This window comes from Carettochelys insculpta, chromosome 32, assembly GCF_033958435.1.
Source record: "Carettochelys insculpta isolate YL-2023 chromosome 32, ASM3395843v1, whole genome shotgun sequence".
NCBI classification, from domain to species: Eukaryota; Metazoa; Chordata; order Testudines; family Carettochelyidae; genus Carettochelys; species Carettochelys insculpta.
In genome coordinates, this window is record NC_134168.1 from 3,282,363 (window position 1) to 3,303,229 (window position 20,867).

The 20,867-nt window shown below is 52.5% G+C and overlaps 4 protein-coding genes across 4 annotated transcripts; all 4 read left to right on the forward strand.

The window, feature by feature from the left end:
* The first annotated feature begins 2,907 nt into the window (after positions 1-2,907).
* Positions 2,908-3,852, forward strand: LOC142004546 (olfactory receptor 10S1-like). The gene has a single exon (XM_074982189.1). The coding sequence runs from the start codon at positions 2,908-2,910 to the stop codon at positions 3,850-3,852; it is 945 nt and encodes a 314-aa protein (XP_074838290.1).
* Positions 3,853-7,441: 3,589 nt separating this feature from the next.
* LOC142004547 (olfactory receptor 10G6-like) lies at positions 7,442-8,377 on the forward strand. Its single transcript, XM_074982190.1, has one exon. It carries the CDS (start codon positions 7,442-7,444, stop codon positions 8,375-8,377), a length of 936 nt encoding a protein of 311 aa, XP_074838291.1.
* A 4,175-nt stretch (positions 8,378-12,552) lies between these two features.
* Positions 12,553-13,497, forward strand: LOC142004548 (olfactory receptor 10S1-like). The gene has a single exon (XM_074982192.1). The coding sequence runs from the start codon at positions 12,553-12,555 to the stop codon at positions 13,495-13,497; it is 945 nt and encodes a 314-aa protein (XP_074838293.1).
* A 3,590-nt stretch (positions 13,498-17,087) lies between these two features.
* LOC142004549 (olfactory receptor 10G6-like) lies at positions 17,088-18,023 on the forward strand. The gene has a single exon (XM_074982193.1). It carries the CDS (start codon positions 17,088-17,090, stop codon positions 18,021-18,023), a length of 936 nt encoding a protein of 311 aa, XP_074838294.1.
* The last annotated feature ends 2,844 nt before the right edge of the window (positions 18,024-20,867 follow it).

Consider the following 20,867-nt stretch of genomic DNA (forward strand, 5'->3'; position numbering starts at 1 on the left):
ACCTTCGTCTGAGAGACACGGGGGCCCTTTCGGGTGGGCAGGCATGGGGCAGTGGCTGTGTGTACGGGGACATCACCTGCTTTTCTGCCTGTTCACCTCACTATCAGGGAGCGAGGGGAAGCACACAGATTGCAAATTCCCTCTCTGCCCCCTCCCCTCTCCAGACAGAGGTGAGAGTCAGGCACACAGGCCGTCTCCTTTTCCCTCAGTCCCTGACAGGCAGGGCAATGGAAAGAAGAGCAAGTGGAGTCACACGACGCATGGCTGCTACCACCCCACCTCCTGAAAGGGCGACTTAGCTGAGACAAGGAAAAACCAAACCAAACCGCAAACCCTGAGCAGAGCAGGGAGCAGGCATGGAGAACCGCTGGAAACCGAGGGCTCATGTCCAGAGCTCCTTGTGCCATTTGAAATTCCAGCCTGAATGACTCTGCACCAAAGACACCATCAGTCACACAATTGCTGGGGCATTTCGCAGCAGAGACCCATCTCCTCTCTCTGTGTCTGCCAGACACACCCTGGCCTCTGTACAAACCACCAGTGACACCCTGTCCGACACATTACATAACATGGACCTGTTCTGAAAGGCCATAGAGTTTATGGCCACATGGGACCATCTCCACAGCCTGTCTGCCCGTCTGTACCTCTGGGGCCACCACCACTCAGCGTCCACCCATTAAACCCAACACACCGAGCTAGACCAAGGCCTTTCTGCCCTCAGCACATACAAGTAAATCTGGGCAGGGAAAAGGAAGGAGCAAGGTGTATCACTGTCTGAGGCCCTGCCCTGTCTGGAAGTGATTTAGTGAGGCCTTTTGTACACTTCTGAGGCCATTGACCTAAGTTACACAACTTCAGCTTTGTGAGTAACACAGCCAAAGTGGCCGTACTTAGGTCCGTGCCGTATCTTTACTGTGGTGAGTCAACAGCTGACAGAGTGAGGATACCTCTGGGAATCATGAAGACAGGGACAGAGAATAAGACATCATTGCTACGTGTTGCCCATCAATCCTGTCCACAGTGAAGACATGCCCTGAGACATAACTGAATGATCCTGGCAAGTGAGCACACCCCACTCTCCAGAGGAAGGCAAGGAAATCCCATGGTCACTGCCCATCTGAGCCAGGGGATTAGTCCTTCCCAGCCCCACATATGGTAAATGGGGAAGGAGGTATTCATTGGGGGGAGTGTCACTGGTCCGATGCTCAGCTGCTCCACTTCAGCGTTTCTGTGGTGGCTTCAGTGAAGCTGTGACTGAGCGACATGGGACAGGGACCCGGCTACTCTGGTGCCTGTGGAGCTCTGGCGGATTGACACTAGCTGGGTTAGCAATGGATTTGCCCAGGCCTATTGGGGCAGGTGCCCTCGTTCCAGCCCAGAGCCCCCTGGAATCTCCCCCAAGTGCCTGCTCTCTTTGAGAAACACAGGCTAGTTTCTGTAACTAGATCGTGCTCAACACTGACTCATTCCAGCAAAGCTTCTGTGACCTCAAAAGCTGCCACAGGCATCTGAAAATGATTTCTGTGGAGCTGACAGCCATGGGGAGATGACAGCCATGGAGGAAAGAATATCCCCCTGGTGCCTGCTCCCCACTGATCACAGGGCCTGCAAACTGGGGGGGACCGTGGGTCAGGAATCCTGCATTTGCATCTGATAATTAGATCCCAGGAGTGTTTGGAACAATGGTCCCAAAGGTGTAAGAAGCATTCAAATGCCTGGCTGACTCAGGTACTTTTCCCCAGCACAGACAATGAAGTGGCTATTGAAGATCCTGGCATGGTGAGGGAGGTGAGTGCATCTGAGCAGGGGAACAGGCTCTTCATTGCAGACAGAGGGATGCTCAGACCAGCTCAACACATGTTCCATCCAGCTCAGCATGAGGAAAGCCTCCTTTATCAATGGAAGGGAAATATGCACAGCGCTAGCCCTCTGCGCTGACACAGGCTTCCTGTGTTTCTCTGAGCTGTTCCAGACCTTGGCTCACTGCTGTAACAGCAGGGATGCTAATTCCCTCCCTTGGAGAGACATTGTGAGGATAAGGACACTAAAAATTGTTAAAGTAAAGCTATTAGCTATACCAGTCACAGAGTTCTTGGTGCAGGTTTGCAGCAGACAGGGAGAAGGCTGCTATCCACCGAGTCTTTGCAGCAAAGATATTCCTGAAGTGATGAGCTGCAAATCAGACAAATGGGGGAGCTCTCAGGGGTCCCTTTATGCTCTTGCCCACATGGAGGGAAATCCATTGTTCTCCCTGTGTGGCGGCACCTCCGAGACGGAGCCTGTCATCTGAGCAGGTCACCTGTCCAAGTCCTTTTTCGGCAATGTGTCATTGCCTTTCTACTCGGTTACACCTTCCCAGTCAAATTCCTCCCATGGTGAGTGGAATCAGATCAGGCTCTTTCTCAAATCCAGCGTCAGTTGACTAGGAACCCTTTCACTCGCACGAGGTTGTCACATCTCCTATTGAGGTCCCCCAGAAACTAAAACGGCAAACCCAAGTTCAGAGCCACCACTTAGAACTTGAACTACAAAACCTGATACGTGCACATCAGCAGTGAAAACCAAACCAGCGAAGCAGAATCTCTCCGTAGGTGCCTCATTCAGCTGACCATGCACACGCTTTGGTGCAAACACACAACCGTGGTCGTGTTGAAGTTTTGATTGCTTCTCTCAGAATTCAGTGATGTCACAGGCCTCAGATGCACAGCCCTGCAGATGGCATCTAGCTAGGTAATAGGTGGGCTTCAGATGTTGATGGGGGCCGGGCGGGGGGGGGGGGAGCTGATGTGATACCAGAGAATGAAAGGACCCATACACATGGCTGGGGGAGAGAAACTGGAGATAACTTAAGCCCTTCTGCTCTGAATCACTCTGTTCTACCTATTGTTCTGCACAGAGGGGAAAGTGATGGAGTTGGGAAACCAAACATTGGTGACAGAATTCATCCTGGAGGGACTTCCGAACACCAGAGAGCTGCCTTCCCTCTTCTTCCTCATCTTCCTCCTCATCTACCTCCTCACCTTGCTGGGTAACACCCTCACAGTGCTGACTGTGTTCTACAACCCCCAACTCCACAACCTGCCCATGTACTGCTTCCTGGGCCACCTCTCTGTCCTTGATGCCTGCCTCTCCTCCGTCACTGTGCCCAAGATCATGGCTGGCTTGCTGGGGCCTGAGGGCAGAGCTATTTCCTTTCACAGCTGTGTGGTTCAGCTCTACACCTTCCATTTCCTGGGGAGCACCGAGTGCTTCGTCTACACGGTGATGGCTTACGACCGCTTCTTGGCCATCTGCCACCCCCTGTACTACAGCACTATGATGAGCAGAAGGATCTGCTTGGGGCTTGCAGCCGGCACCTGGCTCACTGGCTCAGTCCATGCTGCAATCCACACCACCCTGACCTTCCGCCTGCCCTACTGCGGCCCCAACCTGGTCGAGTACTTCTTCTGTGACATCCCCCCTGTGCTGAAGCTGGCCTGTGCCGACACGGCTGCCAACCAAGTCACCATCCTGGCCAACATTGGGGTGGTGGCGGTCGTCTGCTTCCTGCTGATCTGCATTTCCTATGCCTACATAGTCGCTGCCATTCTGAAGATCCGCACATCTGAGGGAAAGCGACAGGCCTTCTCCACCTGCAGCGCCCACCTCATCCTTGTGCTGCTGTGCTATGGGCCCCCAGTCTTCATATACCTTCATCCCTTTTCTAGCAAAGCATCGGATGGGGCTGTGGCCTTATTCTTTACTGCAGTCACCCCTCTGCTGAACCCTTTTATATACACGCTGAAGAACAAGGAGATGATTAAGGCCATTAGGAAACTGCCTTGTGGACAAGGACTTTGTTGGCATGCCTGAGACAGTGGAAAATCCTGGGACTTGCAAAGAGACCTCAGGGTGGAAGATGCCCATCTCCCAGGCTTGCAGGGTTCTCTTAGACCCCTATGAGAACCCAGTCCAAATTTATAATCTATCTGGCTACAGAGGCTCCTTGGTAGGCTGTCTTCCTGAGTGTCGGAGGGGTAAAGCTGTGTTAGTCTGAATCCACAAAAGAAATGAGAAGTCCTGTGACATCTTATAGACTAGCAGAAAAATGGGTGTATAAACTTTTGTGGATAAAGACTCACTTCAGTATGCATCTGACAACATGAGTCTTTGCCTATGAAAGATTATGCTCCCATTTTTCTGTTAGTCTGTAAGTTGCTGCAGGACTCTTGTTGGTCTTCAGTGTTATTTTCTGAGGCTAACAAGGGTTCACTAGTCAGCACCTGGGTTATTATTCACACTCTGGGCTCCCTGGGGCAAGTATTTCAGGGTGACAAAGTCAAGGAGGACGTTTCTCAGCCTCCTAAACTCTCCTGATGGTGGGCTTGGTGACTTGACCCATAACATCAGTATGACCTGTGAGGATCAAAACACCCAATACAATCACAGTGTGTGGTGCAATGACCCTCCAGCTATTTTGCATTGCCATGATGCTGGGTTTCCCCCTTCCCCAGTGTGAGCCTCTGTGTGTGGGGCTGCATGGGGCCTTGCTCCTTTCCTCCGGACTGCATGTGTGTCTATGTACGTGTGTGGCTGGGCTTCCCCACTTCCCTCAGGGATGTAGGTAGGCTGGGCTCCTCCCTTCCCTCTTGAGGTGTCCACATGGAAACCTGCTTTTAAAAATACCCCGCTAGTAACTGATGGGTATGGGGTGTGGACCCACGGTGGCATCTGAACAAGCATGCACGACCTCGGGATTGGTGCACGAGACAACACTCAGTCTATGTATGGATGAAACATCTTAGAGAACAGTTTCACAGCCCCCTTCTCTCTGCCTTCCACCGCTCCCCAAACCCCTCCCTCTGTCCTGAACAAGGTCAGAGTTCATTGAAATGATGTGTATTAGCTACACTCAAAGACTTTAAATAGGATTAAGGGTCTCTCTCTCCTTCTCTCTCATACTCATACACATACACATACGGCTTTTCATGAGTGGAAATTTCTGGTTTGGAAGGGGCTGATAAACAACCTGTTACTCCAGAGAAGTCCATGAAGAACTGCCCTCTCCCAAAGGGACTGCCATCTCCTGTTCCTTTCAATCAGACTCAGGAAATTACTTCTCTCATCTGTGGCCCTCTAACTCCCATTGTTCTCAGCAGAAATGAAGCCACAGGCCACCTGCAATAGCCTGAAAGTGGCAGCTGCTGGTTTCATTCTTGCTGCCACAAGGGGCAGGCTTGACCATTTGGAAAAAGGACAGCTCCTCGTGGTGAACTCTATGGTCATACTCTGCTTCACGACTAAATCGGCTATTTTGAAGGCTGGAAATTCTTTCTGAGATTCTCTAAAGGAGATTTGATATCCTGGCAGCAAAACCTCAAGTTATGAACGATAACAGCAAAAATACCAATCACATTATATTGTTCCTACAAAAGCAACTGAGAGGACAGGAAAAGGAAACTTTGGTTGTGGGGGAACAGAGAAGCAGTGAAAAGGTGTGCAAGAAGAAACTGGTGTGTGTGTGTGTGTGTGTGTGTGTGTAGAAGACTGTGAAGTGCAATAGTGCGCATGGTGCAATGGAACGTGTGGTGCAGGAGGGTGGGAAGTGGTGTGCGTGTGCGAGAACTTGCCGTGCAAGCGGGAAGGGAAAATGATGTATTCGTGCCCAGCAGGGAAGGGGAACAGGTATACAGTGAGGCTGGGAAGTGGTGCGTGTAGTCGCAAAGGGGGTACTGCTGGGGGGTATGGGAGGTTCCCTGTAACACCGACACTCAGCCCCACTCCCGGCAGCACAGCCCGCTATGGCAGTGCACTGGAGATAGATTGAGTTCACCACCACCGCTACTGGACAGCTCCTTCCCCGGCGTCCCCCTCCTCCACCGCCCTGCAGCACAGCGCCCCCTAGTGCCACGCTGGACCGTTGGGATCGGAACTGGGTGTGAGGGGAGAGCGCCCGACGCAACCCAAACCCCACTGCTTGTAGTCCCACTCTTTTAAACCCCCCCGTTTCCTTTAAACGCTCAGTCAGTGCCCTCAATTTGACCATGACTAATGAGGACCATTGGGATGTGCCAATAGGGGACCTCATTAGTCACTAACAATAAATCAGATGCCAACAGCTTAATATCAGCACAAAAGAGAGTGGCTCGGGGCAGGGGAGACAGAACAACATGAGCAGGGAGAGGCGACAGCCCAGAGACGTGCAGCCACGACAGAAGTAGCAGAAGCAAGAAAGGACGCACTCGAGCTGAACTAAAAAACCAAACAAAGTTGAGTAATGATGCATTTAAATAGAGAAACTGCTGGAGAATACCAGCACTCGGACCCGCTTAGCTCAACTTTCCAGCATGAGGGGCAGGCGCACGAGCCCTGTGGCAGGAATTTGCTGGATGGTCTCCGATAGGGGACATCGATCCGAGCCCCTGCCTGGTTGGAGCTAGCAACCCGTCAGAGCCAACGCCACCTCCTCAAATGTTTCATCAGGAAGGTTTGATGGAGGTCTTAGAACAAGGAAGAGAGCAAGTGGGAAACCTTTGATGTGCCGGTCACAGCACTGCAGCTTGGATGCAAAGCAGGTAAATGTACCCAGAAGGGCAGCTAAGGGACTGGTGTATCACCCAAGTCAGGCTCTCTCTGCTGCTCTTCCTCGCCATGGGGCCAGGTCCCACACAAGCAGAAAGTCCCACAACCAATGGCCAGTGAGTCCTTTATACCCTGGAACAGCCACTTCCTACTTCATGGGGGCCCAAGTGGGCAGCCCAGAAGGGAGCAAAACTTTTCTAGTGAGCAGCACCAGCACTGACTTCCAGACAAAGTTTCTTCCTATCCCAGTTCACTGTCAGTTGAGTCTGACTCATCCACTCCTTGGCGCCCCAAGGCTGAAGTTTAACCTGCACCATGGGGCTAGCATGGGGACTGGCCAGAAAAGTCATTGGGAGGGGTCTTTAGAAGGATTTCCCCTTGTCACATTGGGGCTGCAGGAGGTTGGAGTCTGGGGAGAGGGCACTAGGAGTGAGGACTCCTGGGTTCTAGAGCTAGCGTCCCTGTTCTAAGAAGGAGATATGGTCTAGAGGGTTAGATGGGGGCTGAGGTGGGGCTTCAGTTATTTTCCTCAGCTCTGTGAGGTGTGACATGTAGGACAGGGGCTAGGGAGAGAGAGGCAGGATTCCTGGGTTGTACTTCCAGCTCTGGGAAGTAAGTGGGGTCCAGTGTTTAGAGCAGGGATGATCGGGTGGCTGGTTAACAGGACTCCTGAATTCAGCTCCCGGTTCTTAGACTGGAGCAGGGTCTAGTGGGTAGAGCAGAGGGCATCAGAGGCCGGGAGTCAGGACTTCTGGTCTTGATTCTTCCCCTGCACGTGGGTGAGTCCTATCCCAAAGACCCCAGCAAATGTCATTCATGGTGTCTCTGCTCATTCATCCCTGACCTCTCGGTTTCACCTGCAGACACACGAACAGATTGAATGGAGTGCGGGAACCGGTCCCAATTATCTCATTTTTATCTGGTGGGGCTCCCGTACCCCCCAGCGCTGCGGGTGCCCTTGTTCCTTTTCTTCCTCCTCATCTACCTGTTGACACTCTGCGGGAACCTGCTCGTCCTGCTGGCGGTGGTCCTAGATCGCCGGCTACACAAGCCCATGTACTGGTTCCTCAGCCACTTGTCCTTCATAGACATGGCGGTCTCCTCCGTGGTGGTGCCCAAGGTGGTGGCCACATTTCTGCCAGGCGGTGGGGACATCTCCTTCCAGGGCTGTGCAGCTCAGCTCTTCTTCTTCCACTTCCTGGTCTGGACCGAGTGTCTCCTCTACACGGTCATGGCCTACGACCGCTTCCTGGCCATCTGCAAGCCCCTGCGCTACGGCGTCATTATGAACCGCACAGCCTGCCTGTGCCTGGCCGTGGGGACCTGGCTAGGGGGCTCCATACACTCCACCATACAGACCTTCCTCACCTTTCATCTGACTTATGGCCGGGGCACCCGGGTAGGATCCATCTTCTGCGATATCCCAGCCCTGCTCAAGCTGGCGTGTGGGGACACGGCATTCAACGAGCAGGTGACATTTGTTGACATTGGCTTTCGGGCCATCATCTGCTTCCTGCTGATCCTCACCTCGTATGTCTACATCACGTCAGCCATCTTGAGGATCCGCTCCGCCGAGGGCAGGCGCCGGGCCTTCTCCACCTGCGCAGCTCACGTCGCTGTGTTGGTGACCTACTACGTGCCCTTGGTCTTCATCTATCTGAGGCCAGGGTCCCAGCATCCCCTCAATAGCGTGGTGGCTGTTTTCTACACCACAGTGACCCCATTTCTGAACCCCCTCATCTACACCCTGAGGAACCAGGAGATGAAAGCTGCCCTGATGAAGCTGGCAGGGAAGCAGGAAGCTGCTCGGACCTGAAGCAGGATTCTCCTGCTCCTGCAGGACCTACCTGGACACTGAACTGGGGAAAAGGAGTTGAAGTTAGCATGCGCATCTTCTGCTCTGTTTGGGGCAGAAGGTGGAGCTTGGGTAAATGGAGTAGGAACAGCTGAAAGAAGTTGGGATTTTTGAATTCTGTCCCTGACCCTGGGAAAGGAGAAGGCTGTGTGCCTGGAGTGGGAGGGCTGGGAGTCAGGGATCTTGGAAGCTGGAGGTGGGACCTGATGGTGAAACCCTGGACTTTTGGTTTCTTGTTCTAACGATGGGAACATTTGTTTGCTGAACAGTTAGAGAAGAAGGGACTGCTGGGAGAGGACTCCTGGACTATAGACAGGGCTGTGAACTGGTATAATGATGATTAGTAGGTTGGATTTAGGGGGGAGCATCTGGGAACCAGGACTCCTAGATTCAATCCCTAGACCTGGGAGGAGGGATCTCAGGCTGAGAATGGGGTGGAAGGGTCCAGAGGACCAGACATGTATGGGAGGACAGGGGATCTGAACTCCCAAAATAGCCAACTGAATCAAATGGTTGCAGATAATGGCATTGTGCAAATTATGTACAGCAGATGATGCGTTGTGTGGAAGCCCATCATGTCCTCATCTCCAGAGCTAGGATGAGGCAGGAATACAGTCTGTGCTGCTCAATTTCTTCCTCTATGTACACTGAGTAAAATGATCACGAAAAAAAAACAACAACAAGTCCTGTGGCACCTTACAGACTAACAGGTATTTTGGAGGATAAGCTTTTGTGGGCAAAGACCCAATTCATCAGATGCGTGAGTGGGGGCGGGGGGGGGTGGTTTCTAAAGAGTGGGGTCCCAGTAAGAGGGAGGACCAAAGCTGACAAGGTCTATTCAGCAAGGTGGAAATGGCCCAGTATCAACAGCACTTATCAAAAGAGGGAAAAACAAGTCAGATCAGAGGGTCTTTGCCCACAAAAGCTTATGCTCCAAAATATCTGTTAGTCCATAAGGTGCCACAAGACTTCCTGTTGTTCTCGAAGCTGCAGACTGACACAGCTCCCTCTCTGATATTGATCACACTGGCCACCATAAATCCCAGTACACCTCACAGCCGGGGCAGGGCACGGAGACAGGCCTTCCTCCTAGGCCTGGAACACCAATAAGACGACCAACCCCTATCCAGCCAGGAAGAGACCACGTGGCCCTTTAAAGTGGATGAGGAAACCATTGAAACAGTTTGAAAGTGAAAAGCGAAGCCTAGCCTTGGAAAAGTTAGAGAGGAGGGAATTTCTCCCTGTCCCTACCCATGACCCACCTTCGTCTGAGAGACACGGGGGCCCTTTTGGGTGGGCAGGCATGGGGCAGTGGCTGTGTGTACGGGGACACCACCTGCTTTTCTGCCTGTTCACCTCACTATCAGGGAGTGAGGGGAAACACACAGATTGCAAATTCCCTCTCTGCCCCCTCCCCTCTCCCGACAGAGGTGAGAGTCGGGCACACAGGCCGTCTCCTTTCCCCTCAGTCCCTGACAGGCAGGGCAATGGGAAGAAGAGCAAGTGGAGTCACATGACGCATGGCTGCTACCACCCCCCTCCTGAAACAGCGACTTAGCTGAGACAAGGAAAAACCAAACCAAACCGCAAACCCTGAGCAGAGCAGGGAGCAGACATGGAGAACCGCTGGAAACCGAGGGCTCATGTCCAGAGCTCCTTGTGCCATTTGAAATTCCAGCTTAAATTCCAGTCGCACAACTGCTGGGGCATTTCGCAGCAGAGACCCGTCTCCTCTCTCTGTGTCTGCCAGACACACCCTGGCCTCTGTACAAACCAGCAGTGACACCCTGTCCAGCACATGACATGACTTGTCTTTGTTCTGAAAGGCCATAGAGTTTATGGCCAGACGGGACCATCTCCACAGCCTGCCTGCCCGTCTGTACCTCTGGGGCCACCACCACCCAGCGTCCTCCCATTAAACCCAACATGCCGAGCTAGACCAAGGCCTTTCCGCCCTCAGCACATACAGGTGATCTGGGCAGAGAACAGGAAGGAGCAAGGTGTAGCACTGTCTGAGGCCCTGCCCTGTCTGGAAGTGATTTAGTGAGGCCTTTTGTACACTTCTGAGGCCATTGACCTAAGTTACAAAACTTGAGCTTTGTGAATAACACAGCCAAAGTGGCCGTATTTAGGTCCACGCTGTGCAGTATCTTTACTGTGGTGAGTCAACAGCTGACACAGTGACGATACCTCTGGGAATCATTAAGACAGGGACAGAAAGTAAGACATCAATGCTATGTGTTGCCCATCAATCCTGTCCACAGTGAAGACATGCCCTGAGACATAACCGAACGATCCTGGCAAGTGAGCACACCCCACTCTCCAGAGGAAGGCAAGGAAACCCCATGGTCACTGCCCATCTGAGCCGGGGGATTAGTCCTTCCCAGCCCCACAGATGGTAAATGGGGAAGGAGGTATTCACTGGGGGGAGTGTCACTGGTCCGATGCTCAGCTGCTCCACTTCAGCGTTTCTGTGGTGGCTTCAGTGAAGCTGTGACTGAGGGACATGGGACAGGGACCTGGCTACTCTGGTGCCTGTGGAGCTCTGGGGGATTGACACTAGCTGGGTTAGCAATGGATTTGCCCAGGCCTAGTGGGGCAGGTGCCCTCGTTCCAGCCCAGAGCCCCCTGCAATATTAGCCCTGGAATCTCCCCCAAGTGCCTGCTCTCTTTGAGAGACACAGGCTAGTTTCTGCACTAGATCGTGCTCAACACCGACTCATTCCAGTAAAGCTTCTGTGACCTCAAAAGCTGCCACAGGCATCTGAAAATGATCTCTATGGAGCTGACAACCAGGCAGCCATGGGGAGATGACAGCCATGGAGCGAAGAATATCCCCCTGGTGCCTGCTCCCCACTGATCACAGGGCCTGCAAACTGGGGGGGACCGTGGGTCAGGAATCCTGCATTTGCATCTGATAATTAGATCCCAGGAGTGTTTGGAACAATGGTCCCAAAGGTGTAAGAAGCATTCAAATGCCTGGCTGACTCAGGTACTTTTCCCCAGCACAGACAATGAAGTGGCTATTGAAGATCCTGGCATGGTGAGGGAGGTGAGTGCATCTGAGCAGGGGAACATGCTCTTCATTGCAGACAGAGGGATGCTCAGACCAGCTCAACACATGTTCCATCCAGCTCAGCATTAGGCAAGCCTCCTTTAGCAATGGAAGGGAAATATGCACAGGCTTCCTGTGTTTCTCTGAGATGTTCTGGACCTTGGCTCACTGCTGTAACAGCAGGGATGCTAATTCCCTCCCTTGGAGAGACATTGTGAGGATAAGGACACTAAAAATTGTTAAAGTAATGCTATTAGCTATACCAGTCACAGAGTTCTTGGTGCAGGTTTGCAGCAGATAGGGAGAAGGCTGCTATCCACCGATTCTTTGCAGCAAAGATATTCCTGAAGCGATGAGCTGCAAATCAGACAAATGGGGGAGCTCTCGGGTCCCTTTATGCTCTTGCCCACATGGAGGGAAATCCATTGTTCCCCCTGTGTGGCGGCACCTCCGAGATGGAGCCTGTCATCTGAGCAGGTCACCTGTCCAAGTCCTTTTTCGGCAATGTGTCATTGTCTTTTTACTCAGTTACACCTTCCCAGTCAAATACCTCCCATGGTGAGTGGAATCAGATTAGGCCCTTTCTCAAATCCAGCGTCAGTTGACTAGGAACCCTTTCACTCACACGAGGTTGTCACATCTCCTATTGAGGTCCCCCAGAAACTAAAACGGCAAACCCAAGTTCAGAGCCACTACTTAGAACTTGAACTACAAAACCTGATACGTGCACATCAGCAGTGAAAACCAAACCAGCAAAGCAGAATCTCTCCACAGGTGCCTCACTCATCCAACCATGCACACGCTTTGGTGCAAACACACAACATTGGTTGTGTTAAAGTTTTGGTTGCTTCTCTCAAAATCCAGTGACGTCATAGGCCTCAGATGCACAGCTCTGCAGATGGCATCTAGCTAGGTACTAGGTGGGCTTCGGATGGTGATGGGCAGGAGGTGGGGGCTGATGTGACACCAGAGAATGAAAGGACCCATAGGCATGGCTAGGGGAGAGAAACTGGAGATAACTTTAGCCCTTCTGCTCTGAATCACTCTGTTCTACCTATTGTTCTGCACAGAGGGGAAGGTGATGGAGTTGGGAAACAAAACATCGGTGACAGAATTCATCCTGGAGGGTCTCCCCAACACCAGAGAGCAGCCTTCCCTCTTCTTCCTCATCTTCCTCCTCATCTACCTCCTCACCTTGCTGGGTAATGGTCTCACACTGCTGACTGTGCTCTGCAACCCCCAACTCCACAACCTGCCCATGTACTGCTTCTTGGGCCACCTCTCTGTCCTCGACGCCTGCCTCTCCTCCGTCACTGTGCCCAAGATCATGGCTGGCTTGCTGGGGCCTGAGGGCAGAGCTATTTCCTTTCACAGCTGTGTGGTTCAGCTCTACACCTTCCATTTCCTGGGGAGCACCGAGTGCTTCCTCTACACAGTGATGGCTTACGACCGCTTCCTGGCCATCTGCCACCCCCTGCGCTACAACACCATGATGAGCAGAAGGATCTGCTTGGGGCTGGCAGCTGGCACCTGGCTCACTGGCTCAGTCCATGCCGCAATCCACACCACCCTGACCTTCCGCCTGCCCTACTGCGGCCCCAACCAGGTCGAGTACTTCCTCTGCGACATCCCCCCTGTGCTGAAGCTGGCCTGTGCCAGCACAGCTTCCAACCAAGTCACCATCCTGGCCAACATTGGGGTGGTAGCAGTTGGCTGCCTCCTGTTGATCTGTGTTTCCTACGCCTACATAGTCACTGCCATCCTGAAGATCCGCACAGCTGAAGGAAAGCGACAGGCCTTCTCCACCTGCAGCGCACACCTCATCCTAGTGCTGCTGTGCTATGGGCCCCCAGTCTTCATATACCTTCATCCATTTTCTAGCAAAGCATCGGATGGGGCTGTGGCCGTATTCTACACGGCAGTCATCCCTCTGCTGAACCCATTTATATACACCCTGAGGAACAAGGAGATGATTAAGGCCATTAGGAAACTGGCTTGTGGGCAAGGACTTTTTCGGCATGTATGAGACAGAGGCAAATCCTGGGACGTGCAAAGAGACCTCAGGGTGGAAGACGCCCATCTCCCAGGGATGCAGGGTTCTCTTAGACCCCTGTAAGAACCCAGTCCAAATTTATAATCTATCTGGCTACAGAGGCTCCTTGGTAGGCTGTCTTCCTGAGTGTCAGAGGGGTAAAGCTGTGTTAGTCTGAATCCACAAAAGAAATGAGAAGTCCTGTGACATCTTATAGACTAGCAGAAAAATGGGTGCATAAATTTTTGTGGATAAAGACTCACTTCAGTATGCATCTGACAACATGAGTCTTTGCCTATGAAAGATTATGCTCCCATTTTTCTGAGTCTGTAAGTTGCTGCAGGACTCTTGTTGGTCTTCAGTGTCATTTTCTGAGGCTAACAAGGGTTCACTAGTCAGCACCTGGGTTATTATTCACACTCTGGGCTCCCTGGGGCAAGTATTTCAGGGTGACAAAGTCAAGGAGGACGTTTCTCAGCCTCCTAAACTTTCCTGATGGTGGGCTTGGTGACTTGACCCATAACATCAGTATGACCTGTGAGGATCAAAACACCCAATACAATCACAGTGTATGGTGCAATGACCCTCCAGCTATTTTGCATTGCCATGATGCTGGGTTCCCCCTTCCCTAGTGTGTGCCTCTGTGTGTGTGGCTGTGCAGGGCCTCGCTCATTTCCTCTGGAGTGTATGTGTGTGTGTGTGGCTGGGCTTCCCCACCTCCCTCAGGGATGTAGGTAGGCTGGGCTCCTCCTTTCCCTCTTGAGCTGTACACATGGAAACCTGCTTTTAAAAATACCCCGCTAGTAACTGATGGGTATGGGTGTGGACCCATGGTGGCATCTGAACAAGCATGCACGACCTCAGTATTGGTGCACGAGATGAAACTCACGCTATGTACGGATGAAACATCTTCGAGAACAGTGCCCAGTATCACAGCTCCCTTCTTTCTGCCTTCCACCACTCCCCCAACCCCTCCCTCTGTCCTGAACAAGGTCAAAATTCATTGAAATCATGTGTATTAGTTTCACTCAAGGATTTTAAATAGGATTAAAGGTCTCTCTCCTCTCTTCTCTCTCTCACACACACATATGACTTTTGAGGAGTGGAAATTTCTTGTTTGGAAGGGTCTGATAAACAACCTATTACTCCAGAGAAGTCCATAAAGAACTGCCCTCTTCCAAAGGGACTGCCATCTCCTGTTCCTTTCAATCAGACTCAGGAAATTACTTTTCTCATCTGTGGCCCTCTAACTCCCATTGTTCTCAGCAGAAATGAAGCCACAGGCCACCTGGAATAGCCTGAATGTGGCAGCTGCTGGTTTCATTCTTGCTGCCACAAGGGGCAGGCTTGACCATTTGGAAAAAGGACAGCTCCTCGTGGTGAACTCTATGGTCATACTCTGCTTCACGACTAAATCGGCTATTTTGGAGGCTGGAAATTCTTTCTGAGATTCTCTAAAGGAGATTTGATATCCTGGCAGCAAAACCTCAAGTTATGAACGATAACAACAAAAATACCAATCACATTATATTGTTCCTACAAAAGCAACTGAGAAGACAGGAAAAGGAAACTTTGGTTGTGGGGGAACAGTGAAGGAGTGAAAAGGTGTGCAAGAAAAAACTGGTGTGTGTGTGTGTGTGTGTGTGTGTGTGTGTAGAAGACTGTGAAGTGCAATAGTGCGCATGGTGCAATAGAACGTGTGGTGCAGGAGGGTAGAAAGTGGTGTGCGTGTGCGCGAAAGAGAACTTGCCATGCAGGCGGGAAGGGAAAACGATGTATTCGTGCCCAGGAGGGAAGGGGAACAGGTATACAGTGAGGCTGGGAAGTGGTGCGTGTAGTCGGAAAGGGGGTACTGCTGGGGTGTGGGAGGTTCTCTGTAACACCGACTCTCAGCCCCACTCCTGGCAGCACAGCCCGCTATGACAGTGCACTGGAGATGGGTTGGGATCAGCACCATCGCTTCTGGACAGCTCCTTCCCCGGCGTCCCCCTCCTCCACCGCCCTGCAGCACAGCGCCCCCTAGTGCCACGCTGGACCGTTGGGATCGGAACTGGGTGTGAGGGGAGAGCGCCCGACGCAACCCAAACCCCACTGCTTGTAGTCCCACTCTTTTAAACCCCCCCGTTTCCCTTAAACGCTCAGTCAGTGCCCTCAATTTGACCATGACTAATGAGGACCATTGGGATCTGCCAATAGGGAACCTCATTAGTCAATAACAATAAATCAGATGCCAACAGCTGAATATCAGCACAAAAGAGAGTGGCTCAGGGTAGAGGAGACAGAACAACATGAGCAGGGAGAGGCGACAGCCCAGAGACGTGCAGCCACGACAGAAGTAGCAGAAGCAAGAAAGGACGCACTCGAGCTGAACTAAAAAACCAAACAAAGTTGAGTAACGATGCATATAAATAGAGAAACTGCTGGAGAATACCAGCACTCGGACCCGCTTAGCTCAACTTTCCAGCATGAGGGGCAGGCGCACGAGCCCTGTGGCAGGAATTTCCTGGATGGTCTCCGATAGGGGACATCGATCCGAGCCCCTGCCTGGTTGAAGCTAGCAACCCGTCAGAGCCAACGCCACCTCCTGAAATGTTTCATCAGGAGGGTTTGATGGAGGTCTTAGAACAAGGAAGAGAGCAAGTGGGAGACCTTTGATGTGCCAGTCACAGCACTGCAGCTTGGATGTAAAGCAGGTAAATATACCCAGAAGGGCAGCTAAGGGACTGGTGTAACACCCAAGTCAGGCTCTCTCTGCTGCTCTTCCTCACAATGGGGCCAGGTCCCACACAAGCAGAAAGTCCCACCACCAATGGCCAGTGAGTCCTTTATACCCTGGAACAGCCACTTCCTACTTCATGGGGGCCCAAGTGGGCAGCCCAGAAGGAAGCAAAACTTTTCTAGTGAGCAGCACCAGCACTGACTTCCAGACTGAAAGTTTCTTCCTATCCCAGTTCACTATCAGTTGAGTCCGACTCATCCACTCCTTGGTGCCCCAGGCTGAAATTTAACCTGCACCATGGGGCAAGCATGGGGACTGGCCAGAAAAGTCATTGGGAGGGGTCTTTAGAAGGATTTCCCCTTGTCACATTGGGGCTGCAGGAGGTTGGAGTCTGGGGAGAGGGCACTAGGAGTGAGGACTCCTGGGTTCTAGAGCTAGCGTCCTTGCTCTAAGAAGGAGATATGGTCTAGAGGGTTAGATGGGGGCTGAGGTGGGGCTTCAGTTATTTTCCTCAGCTCTGTGAGGTGAGTGACATGTGGGACAGGGGCTAGCGAGAGAGAGGCAGGATTCCTGGGTTGTACTTCCAGCTCTGGGAGGTAAGTGGGGTCCCAGTGGTTAGAGCAGGGATGGTCGGGTGGCTGGTTAACAGGACTCCTGAATTCAGCTCCTGGTTCTTAGACTGGAGCAGGGTCTAGTGGGTAGAGCAGAGGGCATCAGAGGCCGGGAGTCAGGACTTCTGGTCTTGATTCTTCCCCTGCACGTGGGTGAGTCCTATCCCAAACACCCCAGCAAATGTCATTCATGGTGTCTCTGCTCATTCATCCCTGACCTCTTGGTTTCACCTGCAGACACACGAACAGATTGAATGGAGTGCGGGAACCGGTCCCAACTATCTCATTTTATCCTGGTGGGGCTCCCGTACCCCCCAGCACTGCGGGTGCCCTTGTTCCTCTTCTTCCTCCTCATCTACCTGTTGACGCTCTGCGGGAACCTGCTCATCCTGCTGGCAGTGGTCCTGGATGGCCGGCTACACAAGCCCATGTACTGGTTCCTCTGCCACTTGTCCTTCATAGACGTGGCGGTCTCCTCCGTGGTGGTGCCCAAGGTGGTGGCCACATTTCTGCCAGGCGGTGGGGACATCTCCTTCCAGGGCTGTGCGGCTCAGCTCTTCTTCTTCCACTTCCTGGTCTGGACCGAGTGTCTCCTCTACACGGTCATGGCCTACGACCGCTTCCTGGCCATCTGCAAGCCCCTGCGATACAGCGTCATTATGAACCGCAGAGCCTGCCTGTGTCTGGCCGCGGGGACCTGGCTAGGGGGCTCCATACACTCCACCATACAGACCTTCCTCACCTTTCATCTGACTTATGGCCGGGGCACCCGGGTAGGTTCCATCTTCTGCGATATCCCAGCCATGCTCAAGCTGGCATGTGGGGACACGGCATTCAACGAGCAGGTGACATTTGTTGACATTGGCTTTCGGGCCATCATCTGCTTCCTGCTGATCCTCACCTCGTATGTCTACATCACGTCAGCCATCTTGAGGATCCGCTCCGCCGAGGGCAGGCGCCGGGCCTTCTCCACCTGCGCAGCTCACGTCGCTGTGTTGGTGACCTACTACGTGCCCTTGGTCTTCATCTATATGAGGCCAGGTTCCCAGCATCCCCTCGATAGCGTGGTGGCTGTTTTCTACACCACAGTGACCCCGTTTCTGAACCCCCTCATCTACACCCTGAGGAACCAGGAGATGAAAGCTGCCCTGATGAAGCTGGCAGGGAAGCAGGAAGCTGCTCGGACCTGAAGCAGGATTCTCCTGCTCCTGCAGCACCTACCTGGACACTGAACTGGGGAAAAGGAGTTGAAGTTAGCATTCGCCTCTTCTGCTCTGTTTGGGGCAGAAGGTGGGGTTGGGTAAATGGAGTAGGAACAGCTGAAAGAAGTTGGGATTTTTGAATTCTGTCCCTGACCCTGGGAAAGGAGAAGGCTGTGTGCCTGGAGCGGGAGGGCTGGGAGTCAGGGATCTTGGAAGCTGGAGGTGGGACCTGATGGTGAAACCCTGGACTTTTGGTTTCTTGTTCTAACGCTGGGAACATTTGTTTGCTGAACAGTTAGAGAAGAAGGGACTGCTGGGAGAGGACTCCTGGACTATAGACAGGGCTGTGAACTGGTATAATGATGATTAGTAGGTTGGATTTGGGGGGGAGCATCTGGGAACCAGGACTCCTAGATTCAATCCCTAGACCTGGGAGGAGGGATCTCAGGCTGAGAATGGGGTGGGGAAGGGTCCAGAGGACCAGACATGTATGGGAGGACAGGGGATCTGAACTCCCAAAATAGCCAACTGAATCAAATGGTTGCAGATAATGGCATTGTGCAAATTACGTACAGCAGATGATGCGTTGTGTGGAAGCCCATCATGTCCTCATCTCCAGAGCCAGGATGAGGCAGGAATACAGTCTGTGCTGCTCAATTTCTTCCTCTATGTACACTGAGTAAAATGATCACGATGAAAAAACAACAAGTCCTGTGGCACCTCACAGACTAACAGGTATTTTGGAGGATAAGCTTTCGTGGGCAAAGACCCAATTCATCAGATGCATGAGTGGGGGCGGGGGGAGTGGTTTAAAGAGTGGGGTCCCAGTAAGAGGGAGGGCCGAAGCTGACAAGGTCTATTCAGCAAGGTGGAAACGGCCCAGTATCAACAGCACTTATCAAAAGAGGGAAAAACAAGTCAGATCAGAGGGTCTTTGCCCACAAAAGCTCATGCTCCAAAATATCTGTTAGTCCATAAGGTGCCACAAGACTTCCTGTTGTTCTCGAATGTACAGACTAACACAGCTCCCTCTCTGATAGTGATCACACTGGCCACCATAAATCCCAGTACACCTCACAGCCGGGGCAGGGCACGGAGACAGGCCTTCCTCCTAGGCCTGGAACACCAATAAGACTACCAACCCCTATCCAGCCAGGAAGAGACCACGTGGCCCTTTAAAGTTGATGAGGAAACCATTGAAACAGTTTGAAAGTGAAAAGCGAAGCCTAGCCTTGGAAAAGTTAGAGAGGAGGGAATTTCTCCCTGTCCCTACCCATGACCCACCTTCGTCTGAGAGACACGGGGGCCCTTTCGGGTGGGCAGGCATGGGGCAGTGGCTGTGTGTACGGGGACATCACCTGCTTTTCTGCCTGTTCACCTCACTATCAGGGAGCGAGGGGAAGCACACAGATTGCAAATTCCCTCTCTGCCCCCTCCCCTCTCCAGACAGAGGTGAGAGTCAGGCACACAGGCCGTCTCCTTTCCCCTCAGTCCCTGACAGGCAGGGCAATGGGAAGAAGAGCAAGTGGAGTCACACGACGCATGGCTGCTACCACCCCACCTCCTGAAAGGGCGACTTAGCTGAGACAAGGAAAAACCAAACCAAACCGCAAACCCTGAGCAGAGCAGGGAGCAGACATGGAGAACCGCTGGAAACCGAGGGCTCATGTCCAGAGCTCCTTGTGCCATTTGAAATTCCAGCCTGAATGACTCTGCACCAAAGACACCATCAGTCACACAATTGCTGGGGCATTTCGCAGCAGAGACCCATCTCCTCTCTCTGTGTCTGCCAGACACACCCTGGCCTCTGTACAAACCACCAGTGACACCCTGTCCGACACATTACATAACATGGACCTGTTCTGAAAGGCCATAGAGTTTATGGCCACATGGGACCATCTCCACAGCCTGTCTACCCGTCTGTACCTCTGGGGCCACCACCACTCAGCGTCCACCCATTAAACCCAACACACCGAGCTAGACCAAGGCCTTTCTGCCCTCAGCACATACAAGTAAATCTGGGCAGGGAAAAGGAAGGAGCAAGGTGTATCACTGTCTGAGGCCCTGCCCTGTCTGGAAGTGATTTAGTGAGGCCTTTTCTACACTTCTGAGGCCATTGACCTAAGTTACACAACTTCAGCTTTGTGAGTAACAGAGCCAAAGTGGCCGTACTTAGGTCCGTGCCGTATCTTTACTGTGGTGAGTCAACAGCTGACAGAGTGAGGATACCTCTGGGAATCATGAAGACAGGGACAGAGAATAAGACATCATTGCTACGTGTTGCCCATCAATCCTGTCCACAGTGAAGACATGCCCTGAGACATAACTGAATGATCCTGGCAAGTGAGCACACCCCACTCTCCAGAGGAAGGCAAGGAAATCCCATGGTCACTGCCCATCTGAGCCAGGGGATTAGTCCTTCCCAGCCCCACATATGGTAAATGGGGAAGGAGGTATTCATTGGGGGGAGTGTCACTGGTCCGATGCTCAGCTGCTCCACTTCAGCGTTTCTGTGGTGGCTTCAGTGAAGCTGTGACTGAGCGACATGGGACAGGGACCCGGCTACTCTGGTGCCTGTGGAGCTCTGGCGGATTGACACTAGCTGGGTTAGCAATGGATTTGCCCAGGCCTATTGGGGCAGGTGCCCTCGTTCCAGCCCAGAGCCCCCTGGAATCTCCCCCAAGTGCCTGCTCTCTTTGAGAAACACAGTCTAGTTTAAGTAACTAGATCGTGCTCAACACTGACTCATTCCAGCAAAGCTTCTGTGACCTCAAAAGCTGCCACAGGCATCTGAAAATGATTTCTGTGGAGCTGACAGCCATGGGGAGATGA

Bases quoted from the DNA above. Each gene is read 5' to 3' on its own strand.
- LOC142004548 (XM_074982192.1), top strand. From the start codon at position 12,553: ATGGAGTTGGGAAACAAAACATCGGTGACAGAATTCATCCTGGAGGGT.
- LOC142004546 (XM_074982189.1), top strand. From the start codon at position 2,908: ATGGAGTTGGGAAACCAAACATTGGTGACAGAATTCATCCTGGAGGGA.
- LOC142004549 (XM_074982193.1), top strand. From the start codon at position 17,088: ATGGAGTGCGGGAACCGGTCCCAACTATCTCATTTTATCCTGGTGGGG.
- LOC142004547 (XM_074982190.1), top strand. From the start codon at position 7,442: ATGGAGTGCGGGAACCGGTCCCAATTATCTCATTTTTATCTGGTGGGG.